At 34.0% G+C, this 16,401-nt stretch overlaps 1 protein-coding gene across 4 annotated transcripts; it reads left to right on the forward strand.

Moving 5' to 3' along the window:
• Positions 1-3,167: 3,167 nt before the first annotated feature.
• On the forward strand, positions 3,168-16,111 carry LOC110448250 (coiled-coil domain-containing protein 63-like). Of its 4 annotated transcripts, none has more exons than XM_021494408.1 (11): positions 3,168-3,256; positions 4,049-4,231; positions 5,733-5,863; positions 8,236-8,417; positions 9,108-9,289; positions 9,987-10,174; positions 10,870-11,084; positions 11,394-11,562; positions 11,860-12,023; positions 13,210-13,301; positions 14,518-16,111. In XM_021494408.1, exons 2-11 carry the CDS (start codon positions 4,074-4,076, stop codon positions 14,705-14,707), a joined length of 1,671 nt encoding a protein of 556 aa, XP_021350083.1. In that variant the 5' UTR covers positions 3,168-3,256; positions 4,049-4,073; the 3' UTR covers positions 14,708-16,111. The 4 variants fall into 4 exon arrangements, with proteins under 4 accessions (XP_021350083.1, XP_021350084.1, XP_021350085.1 ...); XM_021494409.1 differs by having other exon boundaries at positions 4,053-4,231; XM_021494410.1 differs by lacking the exons at positions 3,168-3,256; positions 4,049-4,231; positions 5,733-5,863 and adding an exon at positions 6,079-6,100.
• Positions 16,112-16,401: the final 290 nt, after the last annotated feature.

Raw genomic sequence — 16,401 nt, forward strand, 5'->3', positions numbered from 1 at the left:
ACGAGTGATATCTGCCGGACATATTGTTTTTAATGTTTTTCCCTTTTGTAAGATCTCATCATCTTTATATATCCTTTTGTTAATCTTATGTTACTTAACTTTTGTCGATCTCTAAATTTCCAGAAGATAAAAATAAAATGGAATATGTCATGACAAATTCGAAGGTTCAGTGTGCACCACTTTGTGGATAAGACAAGAAGACTAGTTTGATCCCTTGATGTACATCAAAAGATTGACTGACGTTGAAGTCGGGTGTTGCTCCTCTGTAATCTTAAAAAGGAAAGGTATCAGTCTAGCGATTTGACAGATGTTTTTACCTGAGACCAATCAAAAAGCTCGACGTGTGTCTTCAATGTTGCTATGAGATATTCAAGGGGTGCATAGAGCTGAAGTTCTAGTTCTAGATTTTTATTGGCCAAAAGTCCTAAGCCTTATAGGTACAAACATATATACATATAACATTCTCTAAACATAATTAGAATACATAAAACATCGTTTAATAATGTGCATATAACAATACTTAATTAACACATTACAGTTACACCACAATACATAAACCTTAAATTAACGCCTCTTAAAAGCTAAATATGAATATTTTCCTAAATTGGATAGCTCTCTAACATTATTCATACTAAGTAGTTGTATTAATTTAAAAATCGAGGGTTTTCTGTAATAATATTGTTGGATTCATCTGTGCCTGAGATCGCTATAAAATGGACAAATCAAAATAAAATGAAACTCGTCTTCTATATCTCACAAATTACATTTGTTACAAATCCTGTCTCTGCGTGTTACGTTATGATGTCTTCCAATTGAGTGTAACCCTGGGAGTAAAGAGGATGTTTTAATCCAAACGAATAGTGGCTTATACATATTTAGTAGCGATGTGTCAAATTTATCGTTGTCTACTTTGACTCGCTTAAACAGTTCTTGATGTATTTCCTATCATTCTTTCTGCTGAGCATTCTCAAAATTCCACATATTACGCTCACTTACGTCATATGCACCCCTGTTATTACTCATCGGACATAAGAGCCGGTTGATGGACTATTTGTATCGGGTATGATTGTGCCGACTTATACGGCATGTCAAACGTATCTCACCGTGTTAACCTCTAGCATTGTTTGAGTACCATAGAATACGGTCGTGGCGAAGTTGAAGGCTCTCGACGCGACACAGTAGAGATGATAATTAGGTAGACTAGTTTGGTCCGTTGACGTACATCAAAAGGATCGCATGGCAGCAAAACGTTAAAACTGAACGGCTTTGAAGTCTGTCGTCATTCCTCTTTTCACTTCAAAGGACGGGTATCAGAGAAGCAATTGGACCTATGGTCTTTTTATACCTGAAACTAATTAAATAACTTACTTGTACCTTCGATTTTGTCATGACATATTCCAGGGGTGCGGAGAACGTAAGAGGGCGTTGCCCCTGGAGTATCGATGATGTCTCAGTTCAAAGGCAACTATGTATATGTTAACATAAAATTAATGTATTGAACAAATATGCATTTCTTTTGTGATAGCTTGTTGCTGTCAAAATGTTTCAATGTTTTTTTTAACTTTTCTAATTCATATGCAACATAAATAAAAGGTTAACGATGTATGCTCTTTGTCGGGCCACTTGTTCGATTTCATGTTCTTAATTATCCAACACATTCGCTCCGCTGTGTCTTACAATATAACTAGACTACATTGTGTTTCCCTTGATATGTATTTAATGTAAATCTTTAGATGTGCAGGAAATAAACATAAAAATGAAAACAAAGGATGTATTGCATTTTGTATTTTTCAAACAAGAATCACTTTGTAAACGACGGACGGGCGGAGAGAGACCATGCCATTATATGACCCGTTAAAGCCAGGCTTATTAAAGTACACCCGTTTTTGTATGGCAAATTACATTTCTTTATTAAAGTAATAGAATTAAAACACAGAGTCACTGAATGTTTGGTTTTAAACTTGGAGGGTGATACTTTAAGAAGAAAAATACCGATTAAATATCTTTTTTAAAACTTCAATTGTCACCGAGGAAGATTTTGTTGTTCTATTTAAAGTTTGATATCAAACCACGACTGATTCAACATAACTCATATATCAGTCTCATCGGCCATAAGCACATACTTTATGTACAGGAACTCGCCGTTGTCGACGTCATACCATTAGTTTACGACTACTATTGAGTAAAAGATCACTTCCCATAATAATGAACAAATAAAATAACAATTTGTCTGTTTATTGAAATCACCGAACAACGTCATCTAAGTCCGTGTTTAGATAAATTTTGAGCAACTCGCTATATGAGTACATACATGTATATCTCGTTTACACTAAATTTCCTTCAAAAACGAACGAAGTGTGTGGTATAGGGGAGACCACTCTTTTGTTTGTTTGTAATTTTTGTTAATATATCATGCATAAACATTTTTACTCTCACACATTTATGACTACCATCCATTAACTAAACATTCAATAATAATAAACTGTAGATATGGCCATGGTACCTCTTTATTATTTCCAGGTATCATTTCTAAGTAATTATGTTTATGAGTCAAACTAAACTACAGCTAAATGTCCGTTATATAAAAGCATTGTTTAGAAGTGACAGAAAATAGGTTAGAGTAGGTCCTAGAGGTATAGAAGGGAAAGTAAGAAGAGAGAGAAACAAATTGAGGGGTGGGAGAGGGGTGGGATTGAGAAACAAAGACGCTATATACATGTGGATGTGTCGGAAAGTTCAAGGAGTTTTACATATGTATTTAGAAGTACACGTTTATGTAAGTTAATTCTAGATATATAGATATGTGTTCATATTTTGGCAAAGACAGGGTTTAAGCAATATCAAGTAGTCTTTCCCATTTTTTCCATTCAGAATGGGGAGACAACTCTTACTGCAAATGTCTTGTCATTGGTTCAGTATGGCAGTATTAATCCTTATCATTAAGAAAAAATTACAAATTTAGCAACATTTCTACAAACATTGTCATTTTCATTACTAATGAGCGATATGAAGTTATTCTGGCTTGAAAGAGACTTTATATTTTCACTGAAAATACTAATAAATACTAATATAAATATAATCCCACTGATAACGGCCGCGTGCTACCACAAATATACACACAGTCGATCGCGAGTAGCCTCCCCTAGCTCCTGGAGTGTTTCCCTTGACAACAACCATACAAGGCAGCCATAGTAGCAGGTTCCCGTGGGTTATCAGCGTAAATAAGGTCTCGGACTGTCCTTTATCAATCAGACAGGTAATTGTTTTGTTTCTTTATCGATATATTTGATGACAATTTCTTGTAGAGAAAGTATTGATATGCATTCTACATATATAAATTCATTTAAGTCAATCTGAACAGATAAACAACAACAATATTGTGTCCACAGGTCTCTGATCCGACCTAACTCAAGTTTACTGTAATATTGTATATAACTACAAGCTTACAATATGTGACAATGCTTTTTAATTGCCAATTATGCAATGATGAAGGGTACACAGGTGTCATAATCCGGTTCCGTCCTGACTCGGTGACTGTCCGATCTGGCCTACAGGTCCGTTCACTTTAAATTTGCCATCGTGTTTATTCGTCCTGTCTCTCGGTTCCTCCTGCCTGGCATAGGCTTATTTATTACAATTTCTACTTCTTTAGAACGTTTGATAAAAGTTTCAGTGCACAAATTAATTAAGATACAAAAAATGTATTTTAACAACGCCCTTGACCCCGTTCCCCTCAACCCAATCCCGTCCAAGACTCCTCTCTCATGACTCCAATTATCTTGCTCATCTGATTCCTGTCTCCTGCAGATGTCCTTATGCGAGCTTGCTTCATGAAAACAAATTTGCTTTTTATTAGGCCTAATCTGAATGATTTTATTTAGAATTTGTTTTTGATTTATTATTAGAATATGCATGGTGTATTATTAATTACAGTAAAACACCTTTTACACCAAAACACATGCTTTCACACAGGTGGATGCTCATGGTCAGGGTATTTTTTTCTGCAGATTATATGGTGACAGTCATCTGCATTTTTTTTTATATCCAGATAGAGAGCCCAACCCAACGTAAAGATGCCGCGTCCACGATCGGCCCGATCAGATGGCAGTGATGGAGATTTGGAGGTCTTGGCGGAACAAGAACTGCAGAAACTGCAGAGACAGTTTCGCATCATGGAGGGCGACAGAGCAGCTTATACAGAGGAGTCGCAGAACCTTATCCGTAAACAGAAGTATGTACAGGGGTTTTTAAAGCTTCTTACATGTATTTCTCTCATTTCCTTGCGTTATACGACAGAACAGCCCCGGGTTAGAAAGGGCTGTATTAAGCAGTTCTATTTTACACCCCATTTCCTGTTGTGGTATCACAATAGGACAACAATGATGTGATTTCACGAAATTGTATCATTTCTATTTTCTGATTCAATATATGCTGCAATTTGGAAATTGTGGTGCCTTTTGAGGGTGTTTTAGCTAATAATGTACTACTGATTGGAATGAGAGAAAAATGCTCATTGATATCGATGGGTGTAGGTTAGGGAAATATTCCACTCTCAGTAGAGCCTCAGGTTTAAGCCAATTTAAAAAAAATACTTGGCTGGAATTTCCATCAGTTGCCATAACAAAGTTTTCCCAAAAAAAAGAAAGCCATGTAAGATATTTAAATCTATCCTATCTCATTTTTTTTAAAATTTGAAGTTTATGACTATCTTCATAAATTAAACTGTGTTGCATACTCTTTCCTGTGATGTATACATCAGTGATTAATCTACAATTTATTTTTTCACTTTTCAACTGTATTGCTAAAACACAATGAGTTCCACAATGTTAAATTTAAGTTTTTCCAGAAATTCTGTGAGCTGGATAAAAATTCTATGAGTATAGGACTCCAGACTCGCATGTAGATTAATCTCTTTATCACATTAACAATTGCATAATATTTGAATTCTCAAAAATGATAAAATTATTAAAGAAATCAATGTTTTGCCACAAAATGATAGCAACTCATCTCAATCAAATAAATTGGTAAGTAATGTAAAAAACAAGTCTGTTAAATATGTAAATTTAACTCTATCATATGTATATTATCAATGATTGATGTAGGATAGAATTATCCCATGAACATTAACTACATAATTTTGTTTCAAAAGCCTTGGTTTTCACCCCAAATTAATTAGGAAGTGGTAAACTAGTATTGTCTACTGCTTTTTGATGACCTGCACTATAAGCCAATGCAACTATGATATTTCCCAATTGACAACGGACACATCAACCCATTTTCCCAATTAACAGCAGGAGCCTTTCCCAATTCATCATGAAATAACCCTGATTGTGGTTTTTTAAAGCTTGAAAATTTCTTCATTTAAAAAAATAAAAATCTTTTCCTTTATTGCGTTTTTTTTTATTTTGACATTTTGTATCAAATGATTCTTTATCCTATATATATAAAAAAATAAATAAGAAAGATCCATTAATACACATGTACATAGTCAGACCTAAATGTAGGCAATACTATACAACTACAGTGTACATGATATTTAGTGTGGTCATATATCAAAACAGTGGTATATATCCAAGATGGCGGACATTTGTGAACAGTGGGATTGCTCGCAATTAAGCCCCCTCCCTACTTTTGGTCTATTTTTTTCATTAGGGGTGGGGGCTTATTTGCGGTCAAATACGGTAAGTTTCATCATCAAATGAAACAATAACCAAAAACTTTTTTTTTTGCAGAAATGAGATTTCACATTTGGAATCTGAGAAGCAGGAACTCCTTAAAGAACTTCGTCTGGCAGAGAGTCGCAGCAATCAAATGAAGGATGAGGACCACACAGATACTCTTGTCACTCTGGCCATGGCCAAAGGTAGATACTGTAATGTCGGAAATATCAAATACGTATACTTTCATCACGCTGGCCATGGCCAAAGGTAGATACTGTAATGTCGGAAATATCAAATCGTTTCATCACGCTGGCCATGGCCAAAGGTAGATACTGTAATGTCGAAATATCAAATACTTTCATCACCCTGGCCATGGCCAAAGGCAGATACTGTAATGTCGGAAATATCAAATACTTTCCTCACCCTGGCCATGGCCAAAGGTAGATACTGTAATGTCGGAAATATCAAATACTTTCAACACTCTGGCCATGGCCAAAGGTAGATACTGTAATGTCGGAAAATATCAAATACTTTCATCACTCTGGCCATGGCCAAAGGTAGATACTGAAATGTCGGAAAATATTAAATACTTTCATCACTCTGGCCATGGCCAAAGATAGATACTGTAATGTCGGAAAATATCAAATACTTTCATCACTCTGGCCATAGCCAAAGGTAGATACTGTAATGTTGGAAACTATCAAATACTTTCATCACGCTGGCCATGGCCAAAGGTAGATACTGTAATGTCGGAAAATATCAAATACGTATACTTTCATCACTCTGGCCATGGCCAAAGGTAGATACTGAAATGTTGGAAAATATCAAATACTTTCATCACTCTGGCCATGGCCAAAGGTAGATACTGTAATGTCGGAAAATATCAAATACTTTCATCACTCTGGCCATAGCCAAAGGTATTCATTTACCTATGTTGGGAAACTCAGTTCTGTTACTCTAGCAGAGACCAAAAGTAATATTCACTGTAATGGTTGAGAGAACCTGATGTAAATTCTCGTCACAAGATCAGGCAGAAGCCAATCAATAACAGTTAGGTCAGAGAGTACCCTATATTTATTTAATATTCTTTCTAAAGTATACATTTCATTCCTTTAGTTTACTGACCGGGGTACTGGAGGATAATGCTATTGTAATGAGTTTGAAAATCCACCCCCCCCTCCCCATAGTAGATATATAATACAGAAAAGTAATAATTATCATTTTTTTCCCCGAAGGACTTCATGTCTATCAACCTTTTTTGTATGTGATTTTTAAAAATAAAAAGGTCATTATATATTATCTAATGAGTGTACTGTTATACTACTGAAATGAATAACTTTTTAAAATACAAAATGCTGCTTTGAGCTATCAGTGAAAAATACTTTGTTTTTTCATTACTAAACACCTATGGATGTTTTTTTCTTTGAATCAATAGCTCTAAATGACTTAGGGTGGTACAGTGAATAACACACTCGCCTTCACCAAGGCTGTCACCTGCCCGACCACGTGGGTTTTCTCCGGGTACTCCGGTTTCCTCCCACAGAAAGACAGCTCCCCCCCTCGTGGGCCAATAAGAGTGATTACAGTAGTATAAGTTGTAAAAGCTTGTTTAATATACAATTATGGACTTTTGTGCTGGTGAATATGATGTGATATGAACCTTAAAGTGTGATATTGACTGAGGCGAAGCCGAGGTCAGTATCACTCTTTCAGGTTCATATCACATCATATTTACCAGCACAAAAGCCCATAACTGTTTTATTATATGCTTCAACAATAAAATAAACAAAACAAAACCAAAGGTTTTGATTTTTGTACGCGAGTCTCCGTGTAAAATTTAGCCAGGTTTGAATACAAAAGTTCAGCATTGTAGCTTTCAAAGGCATCGTCTAGATTCTTTTTCTTAAGGTAAGCATTCAGAAAATGCACTGCGTGTTCAATAGCCTTTTTTTTTACGTTAACAGCATCTTTATCCTCGACCAGTTTTGTTAATTTTCCTAATGGAGGAGAAACGTTCGCCAGCAGCCATCTTCTAATGTCGTCTGACAGATCGCGTTCCAGTCTAACTGCGCATGCGCTACGACAGGTTCCGGGGAATTTCCATACAGTCTATATTTAGAAATCGATATTCACCCGATAACCAGTCTACATGAGTTTTTGAGGACTGGTCACGTGTATAGGATCCGACCAATGTGATTGCCAGAAATGTTCATGCATATAATAATAGTTGTTGTAAAATAAATAATGTTTATATTAAATGATGTAGGTTACTTGCATTTCAAGTCTCCATATATTTTATGTAGAAAGTGGTTTCTCCATTTTATACAGAGAATCTGGGAAAAATACAGAGAAATATGAAGAATATTTGATGCAGAGAAATTGGACAGCTATATTTACAGATTTTGGACCAAGAATTTTATTTGATCCAAAAAAATACTCGCATTCATTTCTTTTTCATAATTTTTCAAGGAGTAAGTATGCAGATCTCTGGTATTGTATGTGTAGTGTTTTTTTTTTCTTTTTTTTTCTTTTTTTTTTTTTTAAATAATTGCAATTATTTGATTTGTAATTTCAGAGGATTACGATTCAGAACAAGCTGAAGAAAAGAGAAAAAGTGTGGAGCTTGATGCCAAAATAAGAGAATGGGAGAAGAAAATACATAACCAGCACAAGAACATGGGAGGAATACACATGAGCTCCCAACACACAGTTCAAACGCAGAAGACCATTCGTACATTGGAAAACAGACTTGACTCGGTAATGGATTAAGATCAGGCCATAACAAAATGTCATTTGTTTCCTTTTACCATACCTTCCCTAATTTTTTGTGCACCTCCTAAATATTTTTGTCAATTTTCAAGGCAGCTGCGTTAAAGTCAAGATCACTCTTCTATATAATTACCTTCGGTTCTGCTAACTTTTTCAGATTTATAACAGGAAACAAAAAGTTTTTTTTTTATTGGCCTCAGTGATGGTGTTAGCCTTTTCCAAAACAGGGTCACAAACAAGTGAAAAATTTGAATACTTAAAGGAACCTGGAGTACCTTGTAATTTTTTTGCTTGTTTTATTATAAAAATGTATATAGTTAACACAACCACTGATGATTGAAAGAAAAACTAGATGAGAAATATTGAAACTTCAACAAATTCCAGTAAACAATTATTATGTCTTAAACATGCATGTCATCATCCTCTTTTAACTCATTCGCCCCTGAAGACACATTTGGACTCTTCCAATCTTCAAAGGTTGGAATAGTTCATTATGGAGTTTCAGGGTTGAAGATGAGAAAAGATAACCTGATAAAAATGTTTCGCCCAGAACTCTTCAAAACTATTATTATTTTTCTCTTGCTATACAATGTACTTTTGTCAGAAATTAAAATTTCAGCTATTAATAAAATTGGCTAAGTAGAGTATGCTTTGTAATTTTTAATGATTATTTTTCAGGCCAAGAAACTATTTAACACTTATCTGACAGAAAATTCAAAATACCGAGATGAAATTGAAAGCTTGCGTGTTGAAAGGACAAGATTTGATGGTCTCTACAAAAAGCTTGACAAGGAGCTCGTAATGGCCAGACGAGAGAAGGGAGAGCTTATTGAAAACTCAACACAGGCCTATGATTCTAGGTAGGCTGCTTTGAAAATGTTATTGATATTTTTGATTTAGTTAAGGATCCCCGTACCACTGCTGAAAAATGTTAACTTCACATTGATAACTATTTTTCTGTTATGAATAAATCTTCGATAAATCGTTGCTGGAAAGAAGACCATATATTTCGGAACCTTCATGAGAAAATAATAAAAACAAATTAAATTAAATGCAATCAACAACAGTTTTCTGAGTGTAAAAAATCAGCGGGGCTAGACCTGGATTCGAACCTTCGACCACTGATTTATTATATTGTTGCTCTAGTCAACTATAATACCTGGTAAAGGAAAGTGCATTGGCTCAAATGCACTACAATTCTATTCAAAACAAAATCAAGAGGAGTTTTCTGTATATGTGAAAAAACACAATGACATTCTCTAGTATTTTGTCTGCAGTGGAATAGGGATTCTTAAGTTAGTTTTACAAGACATTTAACTTGATTTGCATCTGAACTGGATTTGAGAAGTCCTGTTATGGATTAAATTCTTAGATAGGGGGAATTGGGTGTTTAAGGCTTAATATAATTACTTCTAATTTTGACACGATATAAATATTGATTGAAAAGAATTTGTCTTCAAGAAGGACTCTCATTTTTCAAATGAATATTGCATATATGCTTTTATAGACATATATAGGCTCACCTTTGGTAACACATGGTAACACTGTACTTTATAGGGACGAAGCTCAGGCAAAGATGATACTGCTTAAGGAGAAGGCTGACAAGGACATGCAGCAACACAATGCGGAGATGAAGGAACTGCTTCGCATCATCGACCACGACCGTTCCCTCCGCGAGTTCATGGGGATCAAGGGCCAGGAGAGACAGGAGGACCCACAGCTGGTGGCATGGCGCCAACGCAAGGGTAGGTCATTTATAGGTTTTGCCCGAAACAATTTATTGACATTAAATATATTATCATATTCGCCATGATTGATTTGGAACAAACAATTATATATCAATAAAACTACCATCTGATTTTCAGTACATCATCCTTCAGGTTAGTTGGTGTTTCAAGGTGTTGGGTGGGAGTGTAAGGGAAACTTTTGTCTGAGATCCCCAATCATTTACAATTGATCTCTATACATTGCCTCTCAGTACCAATTAGAATCTATACCCCTGGGGTGATGTACAGAGAAGTTGGTTCAAACCCAAAGGGATGAAATAATGAAGAAACACCCAAGGATTTCCAACATTTTTAAAGCTATATATACACGTATCTTTATGCTGGAAAATACATTTTCACAGCATTAATTTATCCTAGACTGGCTACCAGCCCCTATGCTTTTATGAAGAATTTCTCAGCTGCAATTTACGACTAGCTTATCTCTCCCTAGTTTAGAACTTAGGAATTCGACATCCAAGTGATACAATTTTTTGATTTTTTTTCTTTCTTAATAATTCAATATTCTAGAGACGAAGGCCAGCCCTCTCATTACGGAGGGGGAATTAAGCCGAATGTTGAACTACAGGTAAAAATTACCATGCATAGCACAGTACTAGTCTAAAACTCTAATGGTACATCCCGATAAAGCTGTCATGCCTGTGTTCTGTTATCAGAGGCCATAGAAGCTGACCGTAAGAAGGAGAGTCAAGAAGATTCTGTGGAAACTTATGAGGCAGCATTTGAGAGAATTAAGGAAATGACCGATGAAGCGGACCTGGATCTTTTGGTGCAAAAATTCATTGAGGTGGAGGATAGAAACTTTGCCCTCTTCAATTTCGTCAATGAGCAAAACAATGAAACAGAAACTCTACAAGAACAGATTGAGGAGGTAAGCTATGCATAAGAAACAAACCTTGTACAATTACAACAAATAGATCAAATTTCAGGCTTAAATTAAATGTTAACCTACCGAAAGAATAGAATAGTGAAATTATTGTATATAAATACTATTTTTAAGGAACTTTTTAAATTTTCTGTTTGAAAATAAAAAACATAATAGTTTCAATATTTTGCAGATATTCAGTGTATTACTTGTGTTATGATACAGAATCAGGAAAAAAAAATCAAAGCTTTAAATGAATATCCGCAGTAGATGTTGTTTAAACATTAACACATTATTGTTTACATTCTGTTTTAGATAAATAATGAAATAGAAAAGTTCAAACTGCAAGGCATCGAGCTAGAGGACCAGAGGAAGAAAATATTGAAGGAGTTGGAAGAGCAGAGTAATGAAGCTGCGGAGACTGGAGACACAGCTGACGGAAAGAATAAAGGAATCACAAAGATCCTGGATCAGCTCAGAGCTGGTAAAGCATTAGTCACATTTTGATTCAGAATTTCGTGTTGATAAATTATATCCTGCAAATAAAATGTTTGAAAATCCAAAAAAATTGTCAAATACACTATAAATTTCACTTTTAATTAAGTGAGTTCTAAATTTCAAATTCCGCCTATAAACAAAACAGATATTGAAACATTATAGATAATTTGAAAAGTGATTTAATATTGAAAGATAGTGTAATATTACTTTAAACATAAATTCCCCATTATATTGTTCTTGAACTAATGTGATCAATTTTAATACTTGCATATTTTATCCACAGGCATATCATCCTTATTTAGCAAGATAAACTGTGACAAATCCTCGATTGATGACATGTTGGGAGCGGCGACAGGGGTGACAGACTCCAACATGATTCAGTATCTGGGGATTATAGAACAGCGAACCAATGAGCTGTTGGCTGTGCAGGGATACATCAACTCTAAGGTAAGAAAATGCTGCTGGTTTGTTGCGCTTGTGAATTACTATTTAATTTTGATGATTTGTTTACGAGTTATGTCCCTTTTCTGATTTCCTTAAGTGAATTTTGTCCGAAGAACTCCTACTTACGTTCTTGACCTATAATTATGAAACTTTGTACACACCATCAGTACTCTACATAGTGGTGCACTTTGCCAATTATTTCTTATTTCAGCTATTTTAGTAAGAGTTATGTCCCTTCTCAGAGTTATTACAAAAATTTAACTATGTACCTTCTTAACTGATATTGATGAAACTTGTACACATCATAATTATCCTCTATAGTTGCTTTTGCAATTTATTTTATGTTTCTACAATTCGGTAGAGGTCATGCCCTTTTTAAATTTTTGTTTATAAAAGTTTATCCGAAGTGCTGCTTTTTCCCTTCTGAAACTTTGTATACAAATTATCATTACCCTAAGTAGTTGTGTGCTTGGGATTTATTTTAAATTTTCCTTATTTTTAAAGCAGTTAGAAGCCCCAATCTCATTCACGTTATCAGATTTTGTCCAAACTGAATTGTTATCTATCCTTAAATGAAAATTGATTGAACAGTTGTCCTCCAAGGGTATGTACATGTATAGTTATCATGGGACTTACAGTTGTAGGTTTATTTATAGTGTTAGCAATAGGATTTTGAAAGTAAGATCAAAAGTATAAAGTAGGTGTTTATACTATTAATGGCATTTGGAATAATTAGACATATCTATCAAAGGTTTGGTCAACTTCAAATGAATCTCTCCAATATAAGTTTGTTGTCAAACAAACACTGGTATTGTGTGATATATATTATATTGCTTGCAAAAATAATAATTACAACCTAACCAAACTAACAGAGGTCGCTAGGGATCGAACTCAGGACTTCTGGTTTACTAGTCTTGCGCTCTATCGAATGACTTAAAGAGAATTTCTCCCTAGCCGAGTGTGTGGAAGCGGCTAGTGTTTTACCAGGGTGACATATACTTGATATAGTATATAATATTGTAAAGGAAAAAGTTTTTGTAAAAGAGAATGTCTCCCTAGCCGAGTGTGTGGGAAGTGGCTAGTATTTTACCAGGGTGACAATTATACTTGATATAGTATATAAAATTGTAAAGGAAAAAGTTTTTGTAAAAGAGAATTTCATTTTGTATTAAATATGAAATATTTTCAGGACCTTGACAAGAAGACAACAACGGGAGGTTTCCTAGGAGAAGGACCTAATCCTCCTCAACCTCAGCTTCCTATTATTCCACCAGCCGTTGGGTAAGTTAAACATGCAAGCTTTTATATGGGTGTGTCAAATAACATTACTTTAAGGTAGATAACTTTTGCCAGGAATTAAATTTAATGAACAAGTTTTAAATAGCAAGTTTTAATACCTTTTTTGAAAAAAAAAAAATGAAGTTGGATAAAAGATGGTTAGATACAGCTTCTTTGGGTCATTGGTGGATAATTTAACAGCACATATTTTAGATGTAGTCATATTTTAGTGCTTTTCATGCTTTAGATAGTGTACTATAATTGCACCAATTGAAGTTCCTTCATATTGTTTTCTATTGCATAGTTCATCAGTGCACAAATTCATCAATGTGCTACTCTGTTAAAATTCATCAATGTGCTACTCTGTTAAAATTCATCAATGTGCTACTCTGTTAAAAGTTAAAATTCATCAATGTGCTACTCTGTTAAAATTCATCAATGTGCTACTCTGTTGAAATTCATCAATGTGCTACTCTGTTAAAATTCAATAATGTGCTACTCTGTTAAAATTCATCAATGTGCTACTCTGTTAAAATTCATCAATGTGCTACTCTGTTAAAATTCATCAATGTGCTACTCTGTTAAAATTCATCAATGTGCTACTCTGTTAAAATTCATCAATGTGCTACTCTGTTAAAATTCATCAATGTGCTACTCTGTTAAAATTCATCAATGTGCTACTCTGTTAAAATTCATCAATGTGCTACTCTGTTAAAATTCATCAATGTGCTACTCTGTTAAAATTCATCAATGTGCTACTCTGTTAAAATTCATCAATGTGCTACTCTGTTAAAATTCAACAATGTGCTACTCTGTTAAAATTCAATAATGTGCTACTCTGTTAAAATTCATCAATGTGCTACTCTGTTAAAATTCATCAATGTGCTACTCTGTTAAAATTCATCAATGTGCTACTCTGTTAAAATTCAATAATGTGCTACTCTGTTAAAATTCATCAATGTGCTACTCTGTGTGCTACTCTGTTGAAATTCATCAATGTGATACTCTGTTAAAATTCAATAATGTGCTAAAATATGAGTGTGCTAAATTAATTACATTTGTATGTTTAAAGTCTTCTTATTGTACCAATAAGGCAAAGTTAAATGTTTCACAAAATCTGGGCATGACATTGGACTGGCATATATTGTTCTGGCCCTTTGCTTTAGAAATTGATAATTCTTTATACCCCATATTTATTTTATCTTTCATTTTGTTACAGTGATGAATATGACAGCGAGGGAAGCGAGGCTAGTGACGATGAGGCTCGGCCGATGACAAGAAACGAGTTACAGCGACGTGTTATGAACACAGTTAAGAAACGCGAGGCTGCAGCAAAGAAACAGGAGTTTAAATATGACTTATCAAACGCCAAAGAAAAGACATCGAAAAATAAAAAAGACAAGAAATAAAATAGACAGTGATGAAAAAATATGACAATAAGAATGTTGATTGATGATATTTGAATAATAAAGTGACACCATCTAAGGACAGCGAGGCTTGCAGTTGAACAAGATCACAATTAATTTTTCCAACATTGAGAAAACAACTCTACTGTAGACATATCGTGTCATTGACTGAAACTTGAACATAGTTTATGGACTTTAATTGTTCAGAATCCGTAAGAATATTTACTGTAAATGTGTAACCAATCAAGAAATTAATTTAAAATCAACATCTTTGTCAACAAGATTGAGATAAAGTGACGTTCATATACAATTTTTCAAAATTTCAAATTGTACCTTTGACTTAGAAATAGTTATCTAAATTTGGAACATTCTTGAATTTTGAAGAAAATGTATAAAAACTTGCTATGGAAGTGCACAAGTTCTCAATAAAACAAATATATTTACAGCACCTTTTGGGAATAGACATATACTTGATTATAAACGATGCCATTCAAGTTTGTATCCAGTACATGAACAATACAATTATTATACACATTTTGATATGTTATTATTGTGTTGGAACTTATGTTTCATATGGAAATATGTGTGAGGAAGCGAGAGAGAATGTGTGTGTAAAATATACAATATTATCTGTGATATCAATTAAAACATCATATCCTCTATTTCATATTGATGTTCAGAATCAATTAACGTGAAATTTTTCTTACAAATCCCAAACAAAATTTTTGTGATTTTTTTTGAGAAAAATCTTGAAAATTATCTATTCATTATTTTAAATATTTGATGAATAATATTTGTTAATATTGGAGATTAGGTTTCCTACACTGGACATTCTTTGCCAACAATAAGGAAAGGTAAGAATGCTATTTATCTGGCATGTAAAATTTAGGTACTTTTGTGGGATTTTAATTTTCACATTTTTTACAGTAAAATAGACAAAACATTTTTTTAATTTTTAAAAAACAAATTAATAAATCCTTAGTGTAGCACTTTATGCAGTAAGGCCCCTAGACATGAGAGCTATCAAAAATACATCTCTTTAAGCAAACCTGGGAAATTAAAAGCTGTGGGAAACAGAATTTTATAGTATTTATATCCAACTTTGATGCAGAAGGCTATATAATAAAAATAATGAAAGAGGGCTATCTAGCGGAAACTGACTTATTAAAGTTAAACAATATGGACAAACGGTTCATCGTACTATGTATCATTTCAATATGTGAACCTAAAAACAACTTTGAAGCAGAAGAGCAGTACTTATGCATGTCTTGGAATTGCCTTAGATCTGGATTTCAAGAATTAAATTGCGATATTTTCAAATTTCAGTTATCTTAGATCTATTTTTAAGACCTCAAAAATATGCACAGTATTTATATTAAATAAAGATGACTTCGATACAACCTTAAACGTTCTGTTCTTTATTATTTTGTCATATATTTATTTAATTGTTTCTATCCTGAGGTATGCATTCTGCTTGATATATTGTCTGGAGGCTTCTCCTCTGAGGGATCCTGGTGTTATGGCCAAACAAATGAGCAATGAACCGGAAACTTTTTCACTAACATGACTTTAGCTTTAATAGACCAGAAAGCCATACTTTGCAGAACTTGTATGAAAAAAATAATACAGTTGTCAGAGATTAAGTATTATAATGGATTCGGAGGCCCAGGGTTCGAGTCCTTGGTCCGAATTCATGA

This window comes from Mizuhopecten yessoensis, unplaced genomic scaffold (assembly GCF_002113885.1).
Source record: "Mizuhopecten yessoensis strain PY_sf001 unplaced genomic scaffold, ASM211388v2 scaffold3961, whole genome shotgun sequence".
NCBI lineage: Eukaryota > Metazoa > Mollusca > Bivalvia > Pectinida > Pectinidae > Mizuhopecten > Mizuhopecten yessoensis.

Coding starts and splice junctions, on each gene's coding strand:
- LOC110448250 (XM_021494408.1), top strand. CDS start 4,074: ATGCCGCGTCCACGATCGGCCCGATCAGATGGCAGTGATGGAGATTTG. Junction 8,418..9,107: donor TGGAAAACAGACTTGACTCG/GTAATGGATTAA, acceptor ATTATTTTTCAG/GCCAAGAAACTATTTAACAC. Junction 9,290..9,986: donor ACACAGGCCTATGATTCTAG/GTAGGCTGCTTT, acceptor TGTACTTTATAG/GGACGAAGCTCAGGCAAAGA.